General features: G+C 39.9%; 2 protein-coding genes across 5 annotated transcripts in view; both read left to right on the top strand.

The window, feature by feature from the left end:
• The window catches only part of LOC146654485 (cell adhesion molecule 2-like), a 182,637-nt gene that overhangs the window by 155,995 nt on the left and 14,457 nt on the right, over positions 1-12,185 (top strand). For 3 of the 4 annotated variants that reach the window (XM_085380980.1, XM_085380979.1, XM_085380982.1), the window contains 2 exons: positions 8,094-8,279; positions 8,546-8,683. In XM_085380980.1, coding sequence (XP_085237106.1) covers positions 8,094-8,279; positions 8,546-8,683 — 324 coding nt within the window. The remainder of the gene's footprint in view (positions 1-8,093; positions 8,280-8,545; positions 8,684-12,185) is intronic. The other variant, XM_085380981.1, reaches the window with a different exon arrangement.
• On the top strand, positions 2,841-4,419 carry LOC146654486 (uncharacterized). The gene is made up of 2 exons (XM_085380983.1): positions 2,841-3,143; positions 4,032-4,419. Exons 1-2 carry the CDS (start codon positions 2,884-2,886, stop codon positions 4,300-4,302), a joined length of 531 nt encoding a protein of 176 aa, XP_085237109.1. The 5' UTR covers positions 2,841-2,883; the 3' UTR covers positions 4,303-4,419.

Below are 12,185 nucleotides of genomic sequence, written 5' to 3'. Positions count from 1 at the left end.
AAATAAAGGACATAAACATACAAACAAAAAACATTTAAGTAAGATGTAAAAGATCAAAACATAGCACGATGTTAACTTCATAAATGTAAATGTCACATAATATTTTTCCTAATCTTCTTGGGGAACTAATTTTTACATGTGACGAGGCATAGATTTGCTGTTCCCAGTGTAATTGGCAGCAAACATTTAAAAAGTGCCTCATGGCCTCAACTAATGTATTTCTTTGGGGACTAATGGGCTTTTAAGTGTACTCCTTTACCTCTAGCTTCACTGAAATGTGAATCTACCATTAGGGTACTCTACACTCAGCTAGGATCACTTCTGTGCACAGCTACTCTTCTATGCACTAAATGATGATCTGTGCCACACTGCACTCTAATGTATAAAAGCTACTTTCAGGTGCTCCCTTATTCACAAGGGGTCACCACAGCAGATGGTGCCACATGTTTGATTTGGTACACCTGATGCAACCTCAAAGGGATTTGAGCCTCCCCCTGGTCTCAGTCCAGTGAACTTTCATTTGTTAGCTAAATATGTAAACCACTGTACTATGAAACCTCTCATGTATAACTTATAAGTATTTAGTGTAATTATCTGTTGTATTTAAAGGCCCTTAGAAGTTTAAGGTCCAACTGAAAGAAGTGAAAAGACTACATTGTAAACTATTACAATTATATAATCCTGCTTGGTACTTGTTTTGGTCAGGATTTAATCTGGAGAAACTGACAGCATAGATGGAGGAAATTCCACAGTGTACGATCAAGTTAAAGCTAGTTAGTTGAGAAATGGACAAAAATATATTAAATCTCATTATTCACTGCATGAAGAAGGTACGCAACATAGCTGCTGGAAAAATTCCTCCCTCTTTGCTTAGCTCCCTCAAGTGCCGGAAATTAGTCCAATTTGAGCAGCATCTGCTCTGTGGGATCTTTGAAAGCACGGGCAATGACAATGGCCCTTTGGAACAAGGCTCTTTCCTTTTCTTAATTGCAGCCACATGTGTTGTGGGAAAGAGCCCCCTGCCTGCACCACTATAGACCTGGAAGACATCCAGATTCGCCCACACAGTCACCGAGCGTGCACAGATAGCAGCAAACACACTCTAATTGCAAAGAGTGGAGCCCCTGGCTGGAGAACGGGTAGGGGTTAGTTGCCAGGATCCTGTGTTCTCGCTTAAGGAGAGCTAGTGCTTTCACATTTCAGTAATAGCTCAAAGTGGTTACAGGCCATTCAAAAAAGGCCAAATGGGGAAACAGTACACATGTAACATATTTTGGCTGAACCCAGGAGCCATCAGCTTCCAAGACTAATGAGTAGATGTGGAATCTCATTTAAAATCAGAACTGTCGGTGGATACTTAATTGTTTTGAATTAAAAACATTTTAACACCCCTGAGTGTTGTGGAAACGTGAACGCCATGTGATGATTGCTCTTCGAGGCACTTTTATTTTTAAGGTCATTGCTATTCTAACCAGACCGCCTGTTCTTCTTATGTGTGTCAAAACTGGGCATCAGGTTATAGTTTCACGTGTTAAAACCATTTTTGGAACATATTACCTGCAGGTGATATTCAGTAAAGTATGCCTAGATTGTTAAAAGTAAATATCAAAAACTTTGGTTATGCCCATTGACCTCACTTTGGTCTTCCACTGGTATGGTTGGTAATGCGAAGGACTGTCAGGGAAATGAGCCAAACATTACTTTGCATCAAAAGGGCAAAGCAACAGCGTTCCCTGCCCTGAGGGAGAACTTGGGTGTCAATTTTACTGATTTGAGACAGCCTTGGTAAGGCCTCCATCGCAGAAGACGTACGGCTGCCATGCTATTAAGCTGCCATCCTGCAAGGCTGGAGCATACACAAGGTCAGGGTGCAGATTTATGTTTGTGCCTTAGCAGAATGAACAGCGCAAGAGCTGTCTAGGGTTTGGGGGAAATGAACCTTTTCATCACATTGATTTCCTAAAGCACCTGGAAAAAAGCTTTGTCAGCCGTTGGCATTTGGGTCTGATTGTGACAGATCTGGCCACATTCTAGGCCTCCAGCCTGGATTGGATTCTGGTAGTATGGTTTCCTGGCCATATGCCGTTTGAGTAATAGATAACCCCTGTCTTTGGGTTATTCAAACCTTTGTACATCTCATTCTATCAATATGTCATTGACCCATGTGTTGTGTAGTACCAGTGAATGTCTAACAAAAATGCATCAGTCATGACCATCTTTTATTCAACTATAAGTTGTTTGGCAGCTTTTGCGTGGGTTCAGCCTATCAGAACAAGTAATTCGGCTACTGACATTTAGATATATTTCAATTCCGAATAGTAATATGGTGTTGTGCAGAAGATACAGAAAATGAGCTGTATCCAACTTGGTCCTTTAAATGTCATTTGAAATTATCACTGGTCTGTACTGTACTTCGGTCACTGTTTGGTATTTAAACTGATAGCCTATCTATTTAGTAGCAGACTTTGTTAAGAGGTTGGTTTTATTTCCACTACGTAATTTTTGCGAATAGCAGTCTTAAATTTAATTGTCAGAATCCAACAAAATTGTGGTTTACCAAAGAAATATAAAGAAAGTCCCCCTTGGAGTATAATAGAAATGATTGTTACTGCATTTGTTGAAAATATGTGTAAATAAGCCACTGTGGAGTTCTAACGGTGTGTTCACACCGAACGCGATGGACGCGAATAAAACGCCCCAAACGCCCCTAATTTGACGCGTGTACATTCGCGTCTCAACGCGTGTCCAAGAAAAATCCATCGCGCGTCAAAAGCGCGTGAACCGGAAATGTGGGAGGAATGTGGGAGGGAGTTGTGCCAGACCGGTATCTTTGCAAGATGGCAGCTATCGAGCTAGCGCTTGAAGAGAGAGTCTCCCTTCTCTATGTACTGTGGAGAGCAGAGCAGCAGCGTAAAAGACGTCCTCGCCGTACCTGGGTCCATCAGGTCCTCCAGAGGCATGAGCAGTTTGGTGAGTTTCACCACTTGCTCCAGGAGCTGCGCCTGGATGACGGCCGATTCCAGCGCTATCACCGTTGGCCAGTTTGAGGACCTGCTTTCCCTCGTCGGTCCCAGCATTGCCCGCCTAGACACCAACTACAGACGCTCAATCCCACCTGCAGAGCGCCTGTCCGTCTGCCTGAGGTTAGTAAAACTATTTAATACGGTAGTCCTTTATTGATATCTGTGCTAATATGCTAATCCATCCAGTTATACACTGCTAACATGGATGTGCTATGCTAACAGTGAATGCTGTCGGTGTTTACTGAAAGAAAACTGTGGTACAGAGACGACTCTTTATAATATTTCTAGTGATACTCAGAAGGTCTCATCAAGTCCCGATTTAATTCGATTTATGCTGTTATCAGTGTTTGAATGATAGCATGGCTGTGGTGTCACATCAATGTATGCGCTCGGTGTTTGCTGATATCAAACTGTAGCATTAGGACCACTGAGTTAACCTTTGTAGTGATACTCACTCCTTTTTATTTAGACCTGGTTTAATTCTGGGATAGTTGAATATTTGTATATAATCCCTGCAGCTGTCAGACTCTATAGCAGGGGTCACAGCCTTTATTAAAACAGAGTTAGATAAAACTGTGAACAGTTTGGTTCATCTCTAGTTACATGGTTCTATCTTGATAAGCTGTCTTATCATAGATTAATTTTTCAAAAATATTAATGATTTAAGCAAGGAAAGGGCTACATGTCAACACACAACTCTTTATTTCTATTAATGTCTCACTTCATTCCTACCTGATTGACATGTTTAGGAATTGTGAGTGATTGGCTCACTGTAGTTGTGAAAGTTGCTACCAATCAAATTATGATATGTTAAAGTTAAAACAAAACACAACTGTTTTAGATATTATCTAATATACATTTTGTAATTATCCTTATAATTACAAAAGGTTTTATGTAAGATTCATGTTTTGTGATTTAAATCTGACATCACAAAAGTATTTTGGAATTTGAATGATGTATTTTGTAACTGCAGTACACATAATACTGATTTTGAACAATTTTGTCCAGGTTCCTTGTCACCGGGGACTCCTTCAGGACCATCGCGTTCAGTTTCAGAGTCGGTGTGTCCACGGTGAGCCAGATCACCCCCCAGGCAGCGACGTCCATCTGGGACTGTCTAGTGGACGACTTCATGGCTGTGCCTTCACCTGGAGACTGGCGCTCCATCACAGAGGGATTCCAGGAGCGCTGGAACTTTCCTCTGTGCTGTGCAGCTCTGGATGGGAAGCACATCCAGACAAAGGCACCCCATATATCATATAGGAGACACACACATTGATATACACTAAATATTCATTTCATTTCTTTTTTGTGGTGCCCAAATTGATGCACCTGCTTGATTTTGTTTAAACAATTATTGCACACTTTCTGTAAATCCAGTAAACTTCTTTTCGCTTCTCAAATATCACTGTGTGTGTCTCCTGTATGATATTTAACTGACATTTTTTATTGTAACAACCAACAATTTATACAGGAAAATAATGTCTATTAACAAGGTTGCCCAAACTTCTGCATCCCACTGTATCAGTATATTTTGTCATTAGTATAATATGAAATAAATTCTACATGTGTCAAGTCGTGTGCCAACATTTGCTGTGTAGTAGAACTGAGACATTAGTCATTATAAACATTTATTTGAAATAATATTAAAAGTCTCAAACAGAAAAACATTAAACATAAATATATAAAATATAAGAATTTACAGAGAGACAGGAATAAAAAGGACCAGCTGCTCTCCAGAGCAGGAACAAGGCTGAGGAGGAAATGCTCCATTGGAGACTGGTGTGGCCTCTTCAGGGACTCCAGGATGGCCAGCTCCACCGCCGATGGACCGTCCTAGGACCCGTCCCTCATCTGCCTCGGAGCCGTCCTCCTCTGTGGGCCTGTAAAACAGCACAAAACACAAAGAAATGAGAAGGCTGCTACTAGATTTTAATTTCAACATTGAAAAAAAAAACAATAACAGGATATAATCAGATTGGTTGTAGATATTTAGTAAAGGTGATCACAAGGGAATCCCACCGACTAAAAAGGTATCAGTGCTTGCTGTACATATCTGTGGGTGCAGCAGCAGGAGCTCAGGGACTGGGGATGCTCTGCTGCAGAATCAGTTGGTTCTATCAATACAGTATTAAATGTTAACAGGTTCGATATAATAATCGTAGAGTAGACAGTGGTCCCTCATTTATTGCAGGGGTTCTCAGAATAACTAGCCCCTGGTCACAGTTCTCACAATTGATTCTCAAAGTGCAAACCTTTGTAGATTGCAAAACGTAAAAGTATTATTATGCCGCGGTTTGTCTTCATCTGCCCGCCACTTTCGTGCGCCTTTTTCCCTCACGGTGCAGGTGTCTATTTCCGAATGAGGCTCATAGTTATGGGTGTTTTTGTGCTGTTTTTTCTATTGGACGCGATGGTTATCAAAACCAAACGTGATAAATTTGGCAAGCGCAGGAGATTTGTCAATCAGGCTGCAGAATGCAATGCTGTACTGTGCAATAAAAAATCAGCGAAAAAGCAAAGCAGTGACGGATGAACAGCGGGACCACTGTGTGCTGTTTATTAATAAACAATAAAATATATTCCTAAATGATAACATGCATAAAAGCAGAACGGTATTTGTACGTCAGTGGGAAAATAGCGGTGGCTTGCTAGCTTTTGTGTGGCTTCCCCGGGTCAGTGAAAACTTTCAAAAGAGAAATGAATGAACTTACCAGGTTGCCCGATCTCTTCACATATCTTCCTCCAAGCTCGGTCCTTTTTATTCCTGTCTCGGTACTGAAAGCAGCTGGTGTTGTACAGCTCCGAGTTGTTTGCTACCGCATTGATTAGCCTTCCCCTCCATTGAAGTATGAAAGGCTTTGGCTGGATCTGCCCCTTTGACCTAGGTAACAGCCACGTCACCAGGCTCCTGATTGGTTGTCGCGGCGCGATTTGACGCTGGAGTTCAGATTTTTCCAACTCGAGCGGTAGACGCGAAACGCGCGTATGCACAAAATGCAACACAAAAACTCACGCGCGTGGTTTTATTCGCGAGTCAAACGCGCCAGACGCGCTACACTGACGCGCGTTTCACGCGTTTTGGCGTTTTCGCGACGCAAATTTGCTTCCGAATTTTCGCGGGACCCGCAATCGCGCGTTATCGCGCCTTTCCATTGACTTTACATGTAAACCTGACGCTCTATTCGCGTCCATCGCGTTCGGTGGGTGCTAATGGTGCAGATTGGAAGGAGGCTAACTAATCACCATGGAGAATCAGCACTTTTAATTATTCTTGTCGCCCGTGAAGAAACATAATTTCAAACTAATCGTAGCTGCTGTGGTAAACCACACATTATTCTGTATTTAAACACCCAGATTGTGTGCTAGACGTAATTTTAACCAAAAAACACCAGCTTTCTCTGACCAGTTCCCTTTTACATAACAACAGCAGACCATTTATCGTCATCTCAGAGATGTTTAAGGAGCGGGGGGGTTAAGAAGAAAAGTTGGCCTGTTTCTCCTGACTTTCTTCAGTGCGTTGCAGAGATAGAGGGATATGGGCCAGGGGAAGACTAGCACTGTATGTCATCTTGTTGAAAGCTTTGATCCTCCCAGCCCATACTGCCATATCTTTCAAGTTCCTGTACAGTGTTTGCTTAGACCCCATAACCTCTCCAATGTATCCATCCACCAAAGGGTTTGCTGTTTTCTGCCAGAGCCTCTGGGCATTTTCAGGCTCTGTAGTGAGGATGCTTAACTACAAAGAACATCAGGCAGCTTTGTTTCAGGATGCTGTTTGCTACAGTAAGACTATCAAATGTTTGTATTAAGCCCTGTAGCACATAATAAGCTTGCTGTCTGATGGCACAGACAGCAAGCTATTAAATTTTAATTCTTGCTTGAAGATTGTTTTTATTTACACAAGTCCTTATTCTTGGATTACAAAAAGTCTCTAGTAAGAAACTTCTTAGGGGCATCAATGTCTTTTTTTTCCCTCTTTCGTTTTTTTAGCTTGTGTGATTACACGATAATGATCATCAAATTATATGCTGTAATTGAAGCTGAAGAACAGCATTGTTGATAATGAACTATGCCTGTGTAAACCTAATAACCACTTCACCCAATCTAATTTAATTGTGTATCACATGTATGCTGTGTATGTTTATCACTAAAATCAAATGGAAATAACACTGGTGATTAATGATTTTTATATAGATTTGCTCTTTATCTGATAGGGCAGCACATTACATTGGTCACAATGATTAAATCCTAATCAGCACCTATTCCTGCTGCATTTTGCCAGGTTTTGCCTGTGTAGTACAATTCAATAGAGTTCAAATTGCTTCAAATGAAAAAGGGTGCAGGGAAAGCGCTGGCCAAGCCTCGGGGGACTGAGGATTAAGAATGTGCAATTTATTCAATGAAGGGCACTTTCCTTCCTGGCCTCTGTGGTTGGTCGCTTGTCGGAGCAGGTGATTTTGAATTTGAAATTGTATAGAAGATGACATGAACAAGATCACCTTTTTAACTATAGATATGTTTCTATGGGTTGGTCAGGGTGCGATCTACCCATTGCTTTTGTCACTGCTCATGTGTACAACACAGTCCTATCAGTGCAAAGATTTGAAAACATGTCCATGTCAGTATTAAAATTTTGCCTTTTGCACTGTAACTGTTGCACGTCTCTGAGCACAAGCAGAGGCAGCTGCTAAAAGTGTAAATGATTACCCTCCAAAATATTTTAATCTCAGATTGTATTTTTTTTCTATCGCTACGCTTCAGTGCGTCCCATGGATGCCTACTGTATTCTCGTTGAATGTGAATAAGCCTGTCAGCCTAGAATGGAAATCAAAAGAAAATGTTTCAAACCACTGGCCACAGTATGTGTTTGCAGCATTTGACAACTATTAGAAATAACTGAAAGCACAGTGTATTCTGCCTTGTTCTGGTAAAGGTCATCTGAATTTCATAGTACCTCTACACGTTTGCTGCCCTCACTGAAATTCAGTGCGCATTTGCTCATTAGTTAACTGTACGTCTTCTTTCCTCTGCCCTCTATGACTCTTTGTGTCCTCCTTTCTTGCATAGCTCTGAGGGATCACAGAATTGAACTAGTTCGAGCCTCATCGCAGGAGCTCACCATCCGAATCAATGACGTCAGCCTGTCAGACGAGGGACTGTACACTTGCTCGCTCTTCACGATGCCTGTCAGGACCACCAAGGCCTTTCTCACTGTTCTGGGTGAGCATGTGCATTTTGGTGAAGTCTCCATAGGTGAATTACTTCTCAGAAAATAAACACCTGCACATGCTTTTAGGTTCTGACATTAAAAAACTGCATGACTGTAACATTGTCTGCTAGATGAAAAATAGTAATAATAAAGTTAAACTATCTTGTAAAGAAAGATTGATATCTGAAATAAATTATTTTTGTTGCTGTTAGAAGAAATCCACCTAGAATTCCCACTGAGATATTACTCAATGTGCATACAGTATTTTTTTAGTTGTTAGATTGTAGATTTACATTTCTGTGCACTGCAGGAGTGCCAGGACGACCAGAGATCACAGGCTTTACCAAGCCAGCAATGGAGGGGGACGTAGTCACTCTCACGTGCACCACATCAGGCAGCAAACCAGCTGCTACCATCCGATGGTTCCGAAATGACAAGGAGGTCCAAGGTAAGTGTGTGGAGTGGATTTAAGAAGCCATTGTATTCTCATTGTACTCTCTGTCCATTTCTATCTGTTAGTAGGTGTCCTTACCGTCAACTCACTCCGGTGCTATATTTCTTTATGCTAAAATATTCATGCATTTTTCCCGTGGCTGTATTGCAATAGTTCTGTGAGTTGCATGGTGCATTATCAGCAATGCTATTGTACTTGGAAGCTGTTCACTAGCTAACTTTTATTGATTCTAATTAAAAGTTAACTGTAAATAAAAAAAAATCTCTGCATTCAGTGTTCATTGTCATACAAATGAAATTAAAGATGCATTCAGTCAGTCGATTCATAAAAAGCAACAGCATCCAATACAACAGTTCTTAAAAAATATAAAAATGTCAAAGCTAACGTTTCTTCTTGGGCTTCAGTAAACAAAATTCCCGAAAATGCCGTTTCCTTTGAAATAAAACAGAAAAAGAAAATTTTAGAAACCCATATGTTTGTGTTTTGCTGAATATTTTATACAGTATATCTAACATATTTTCACAAGCTTTTAAATTTCTTCTTTTGATTGAGTGACTCCTCCATGAACTGTACAATTACTGTATATTTTGATTTTAAGACAAAGAAGTTATAATTGACTGAATTGATCTATTGCATTTCAGCTTTTTCAGTCTTTTGCTAATTGATTGGCAAGGAAAATCAGTAAAGAAGGGCACAAGAATGTGTAACAATACAAACCTGGAAAGAGCAGATACCTAATTTAATCCAACTACCCCACTGAAACAGTGCAATATCAGATGGTAAACCATGATGTGCAGTGATTACAATAAACCAGCAGAAGTTTTCAGTGGTTCCACAGAATCATACAAGCTTTCACTTTCTTGTACACTGCTTTCCAAACTCTTTGAAACTCTGCACTTTATGTTGTATAGCTTTTATCACCTTCTTATTTCTGGTTTTAAGAAGCACAGGGAAGACAAAAACATTAAGAAATAGGAGTGGAATGTTTTTCCTCAATTTGATGGCTGAGATATGCTGTTTGGAGCTCTTTAATGTAATGGAGCCTGCTGTGGAGGCTCAGTGTGACAGTTGCTCTTTATTGAAGATTTGTACCAGAGAGCTTTTTCTTGGTGGTTCTGTCTGTGTCTGGCCAACATGGCATGATGATTGATGGGAGAGGGGCTGGGATATGAAGTTTTCTTGTTGAAATGACATGCACGTAGACTCCTGAAAGGCTAGTGGAGAGCTGGCACACAGCATCACAACCAGACTTGCTGTCCGTCTCAAGATGCAGTGAGAGATGAGATGATATTTTTGTGCTTTATGTTTTAGAATGCAATTAAATCCTTAAAGCCTTAAAGCATATAATCTTAGGATATATGGACATGTGCACATAAGCCGAGTATAAAAATGCAATCGAGCAGAGTTCAAAGAGTGATGCATGCAAATATCAGGATAATACCTTTTGCTGTGATATAAAAATTTAATACCTTATTGTTCACCGGGGTTTCACAAGCAAGCATAAAGTGAAGATAAAATGAAAAAAATCCCATTATTTATATGTGATATAGAAAATGGCATTTAAATATGTAGAAATTGCGCGTCTCTAAAAAAGATCCTGTGCCCCCAGTCTGCCCCAAACTGGTATGTTGTATACAAATGTGCTTTTATTAGTTTTACTGGCATACAGTGGATTTTATTAAGTCGCTTGGGCAAACACATCAGGAGCGTTGCATCTCCAAGTCAAAGAAAAAAAAAGAACATAGCAGAGACTGGAGGGCTTGACTTAAAAACTTCATTTCCATGTCAAAGTGTCAAAGACAGGGAATGTCAATCAGTGCTCTGGATCCAAGTCTTTTGTAGGTGTGGCTTTAAAGCTTTCTTTAGCGAGTATGTTGTGGGAGCAGCATGTTTTGCCATTGGTTCTTCTGTGGAAGATCATTGCCGCCAGTGTCTGCTGTCAGTCAAATCTATCCCCACTGGGGGACCAGTCTACAAAGCTCTAAGACGACAGAAGGTGTAATAGCAAAAACATGTCATATTTATTTCATGCTCTGATGATTTGTTTTTCGACAATTTATATTAGAGGCACACAGCATTACAAACCTCAAAATGCAACTGTCATCCAGTGTCAAATAATTTGTTTACAGAGTATAGAGTCATACAAGTTACTTGTGTCGCTGAATGACAGCTAGACTTCAAATTGTAATCTATTGAGAAAAAAACCCACCCACTGTTACTCTCTTTGCATACATAAAGTTATCCTTTTTCCACAGCGGTTTGAGATAAATTGAAATTTTCTATTTGGCATATTAGACACTTAAATTGTCCAGCTATCCTACAGTACAGTTCGACAATACATTTCTGTCCTCTATTTTAAATTAGTGCTCACTTCTTGTTGAGCAAGTTTTACTCATTTCTTATCCATATACCTTTCTTAGTATATAAACAGTGTCTGCAGCAGCGGTTACTGTAGGAAAGAGCAGGGATTGCAATTTCTAGCCTTCTTGTGGTATCAGGGATATATTTGTATAATTGTGCTATCGTCTTACTGACAAAAGCTGACATCCCAGTAGTACACAGTGAAATGTATATCTATCATATCAGTTTCACCTTTAGTCATTTATTTATTCATTTTGTCCCCTTTCCTCTACTTTCCCCATTCCTCTCACAATTATCTCACAAGAGCTCTGACAAGGAAGCAGTTACCATTTTTTTAATACCTGTGGCCATCAAGGCTGTGTGTCGCTTCATATACTGAAATATGTTTCCTATATAGCCAGTGTCTCACTGCCTAAAGTAAGATACGTTTTAAGAAAAGTGTTTAGAGTTATTTTCAGTGCTTTTCCTTAAGTCCAACATTAGACCTGACTGCTTTTTTACTCATTACCAGTGTTGGTCAAGTTAATTACTAATTACTGATTGCTTCTCCAAAAGATTAGTCCTCTTACTTTACTGATTACTTATTTTCAAAAGTAATTAATTACTTAGTTACTTTTCAAAAACATGATATACAGCCTGAATACGTAATAAAGCAATAGACCTTTCAGCCCAATTCTATTTTTTATGGATAATCCATCATATAAAATTGAATCGAATGAAAAGCCTCTTTTAATTTTATGCACATTGCATTAAGCAAAAATATAATTATATGCAACAGTCTTTGACTTGAAGAAATTCTTTAACATTTAAACCTATTTTCTGCATATTCCAGCATATAAAATAAAATAATGTTTTGTGTTCACACTCACTCTTTCAAATAGACCCAAGTAAAACACAGCAAAAAACAAATAAAATCCTGTCGCTCTTAAAGCTATTTTCACCTGTTTAGCAGGAGTGGGGCCGATGGAGGTTTGCAGCGGTCATGTCAGTGGAGAATTCCGGGGGTTTCTCTGTGAATTTCACATTCCCGTGGCGGCTTGCTAGGTGCTTGCTCAGATTTGAAGTTTACTTTTTAACGTCACATGTGCTTACGTCACTGTCATGAGACTCTCTCACAAACAAAATCACAACGGTT

Source organism: Rhamphochromis longiceps, linkage group LG14 (assembly GCF_057381845.1).
Source record: "Rhamphochromis longiceps isolate RC_006_pf linkage group LG14, R_longiceps_female_GT1.1, whole genome shotgun sequence".
NCBI lineage: Eukaryota > Metazoa > Chordata > Actinopteri > Cichliformes > Cichlidae > Rhamphochromis > Rhamphochromis longiceps.
This window is presented reverse-complemented; position numbering and strand designations above follow the sequence as displayed.

What these genes read in the sequence shown, in the direction of transcription:
- LOC146654486 (XM_085380983.1), top strand. Translation starts at nt 2,884, where the DNA reads ATGTACTGTGGAGAGCAGAGCAGCAGCGTAAAAGACGTCCTCGCCGTA. An exon ending in CGCCTGTCCGTCTGCCTGAG is followed by an intron (nt 3,144 to 4,031) that starts GTTAGTAAAACT and finishes AATTTTGTCCAG; the next exon opens with GTTCCTTGTCACCGGGGACT.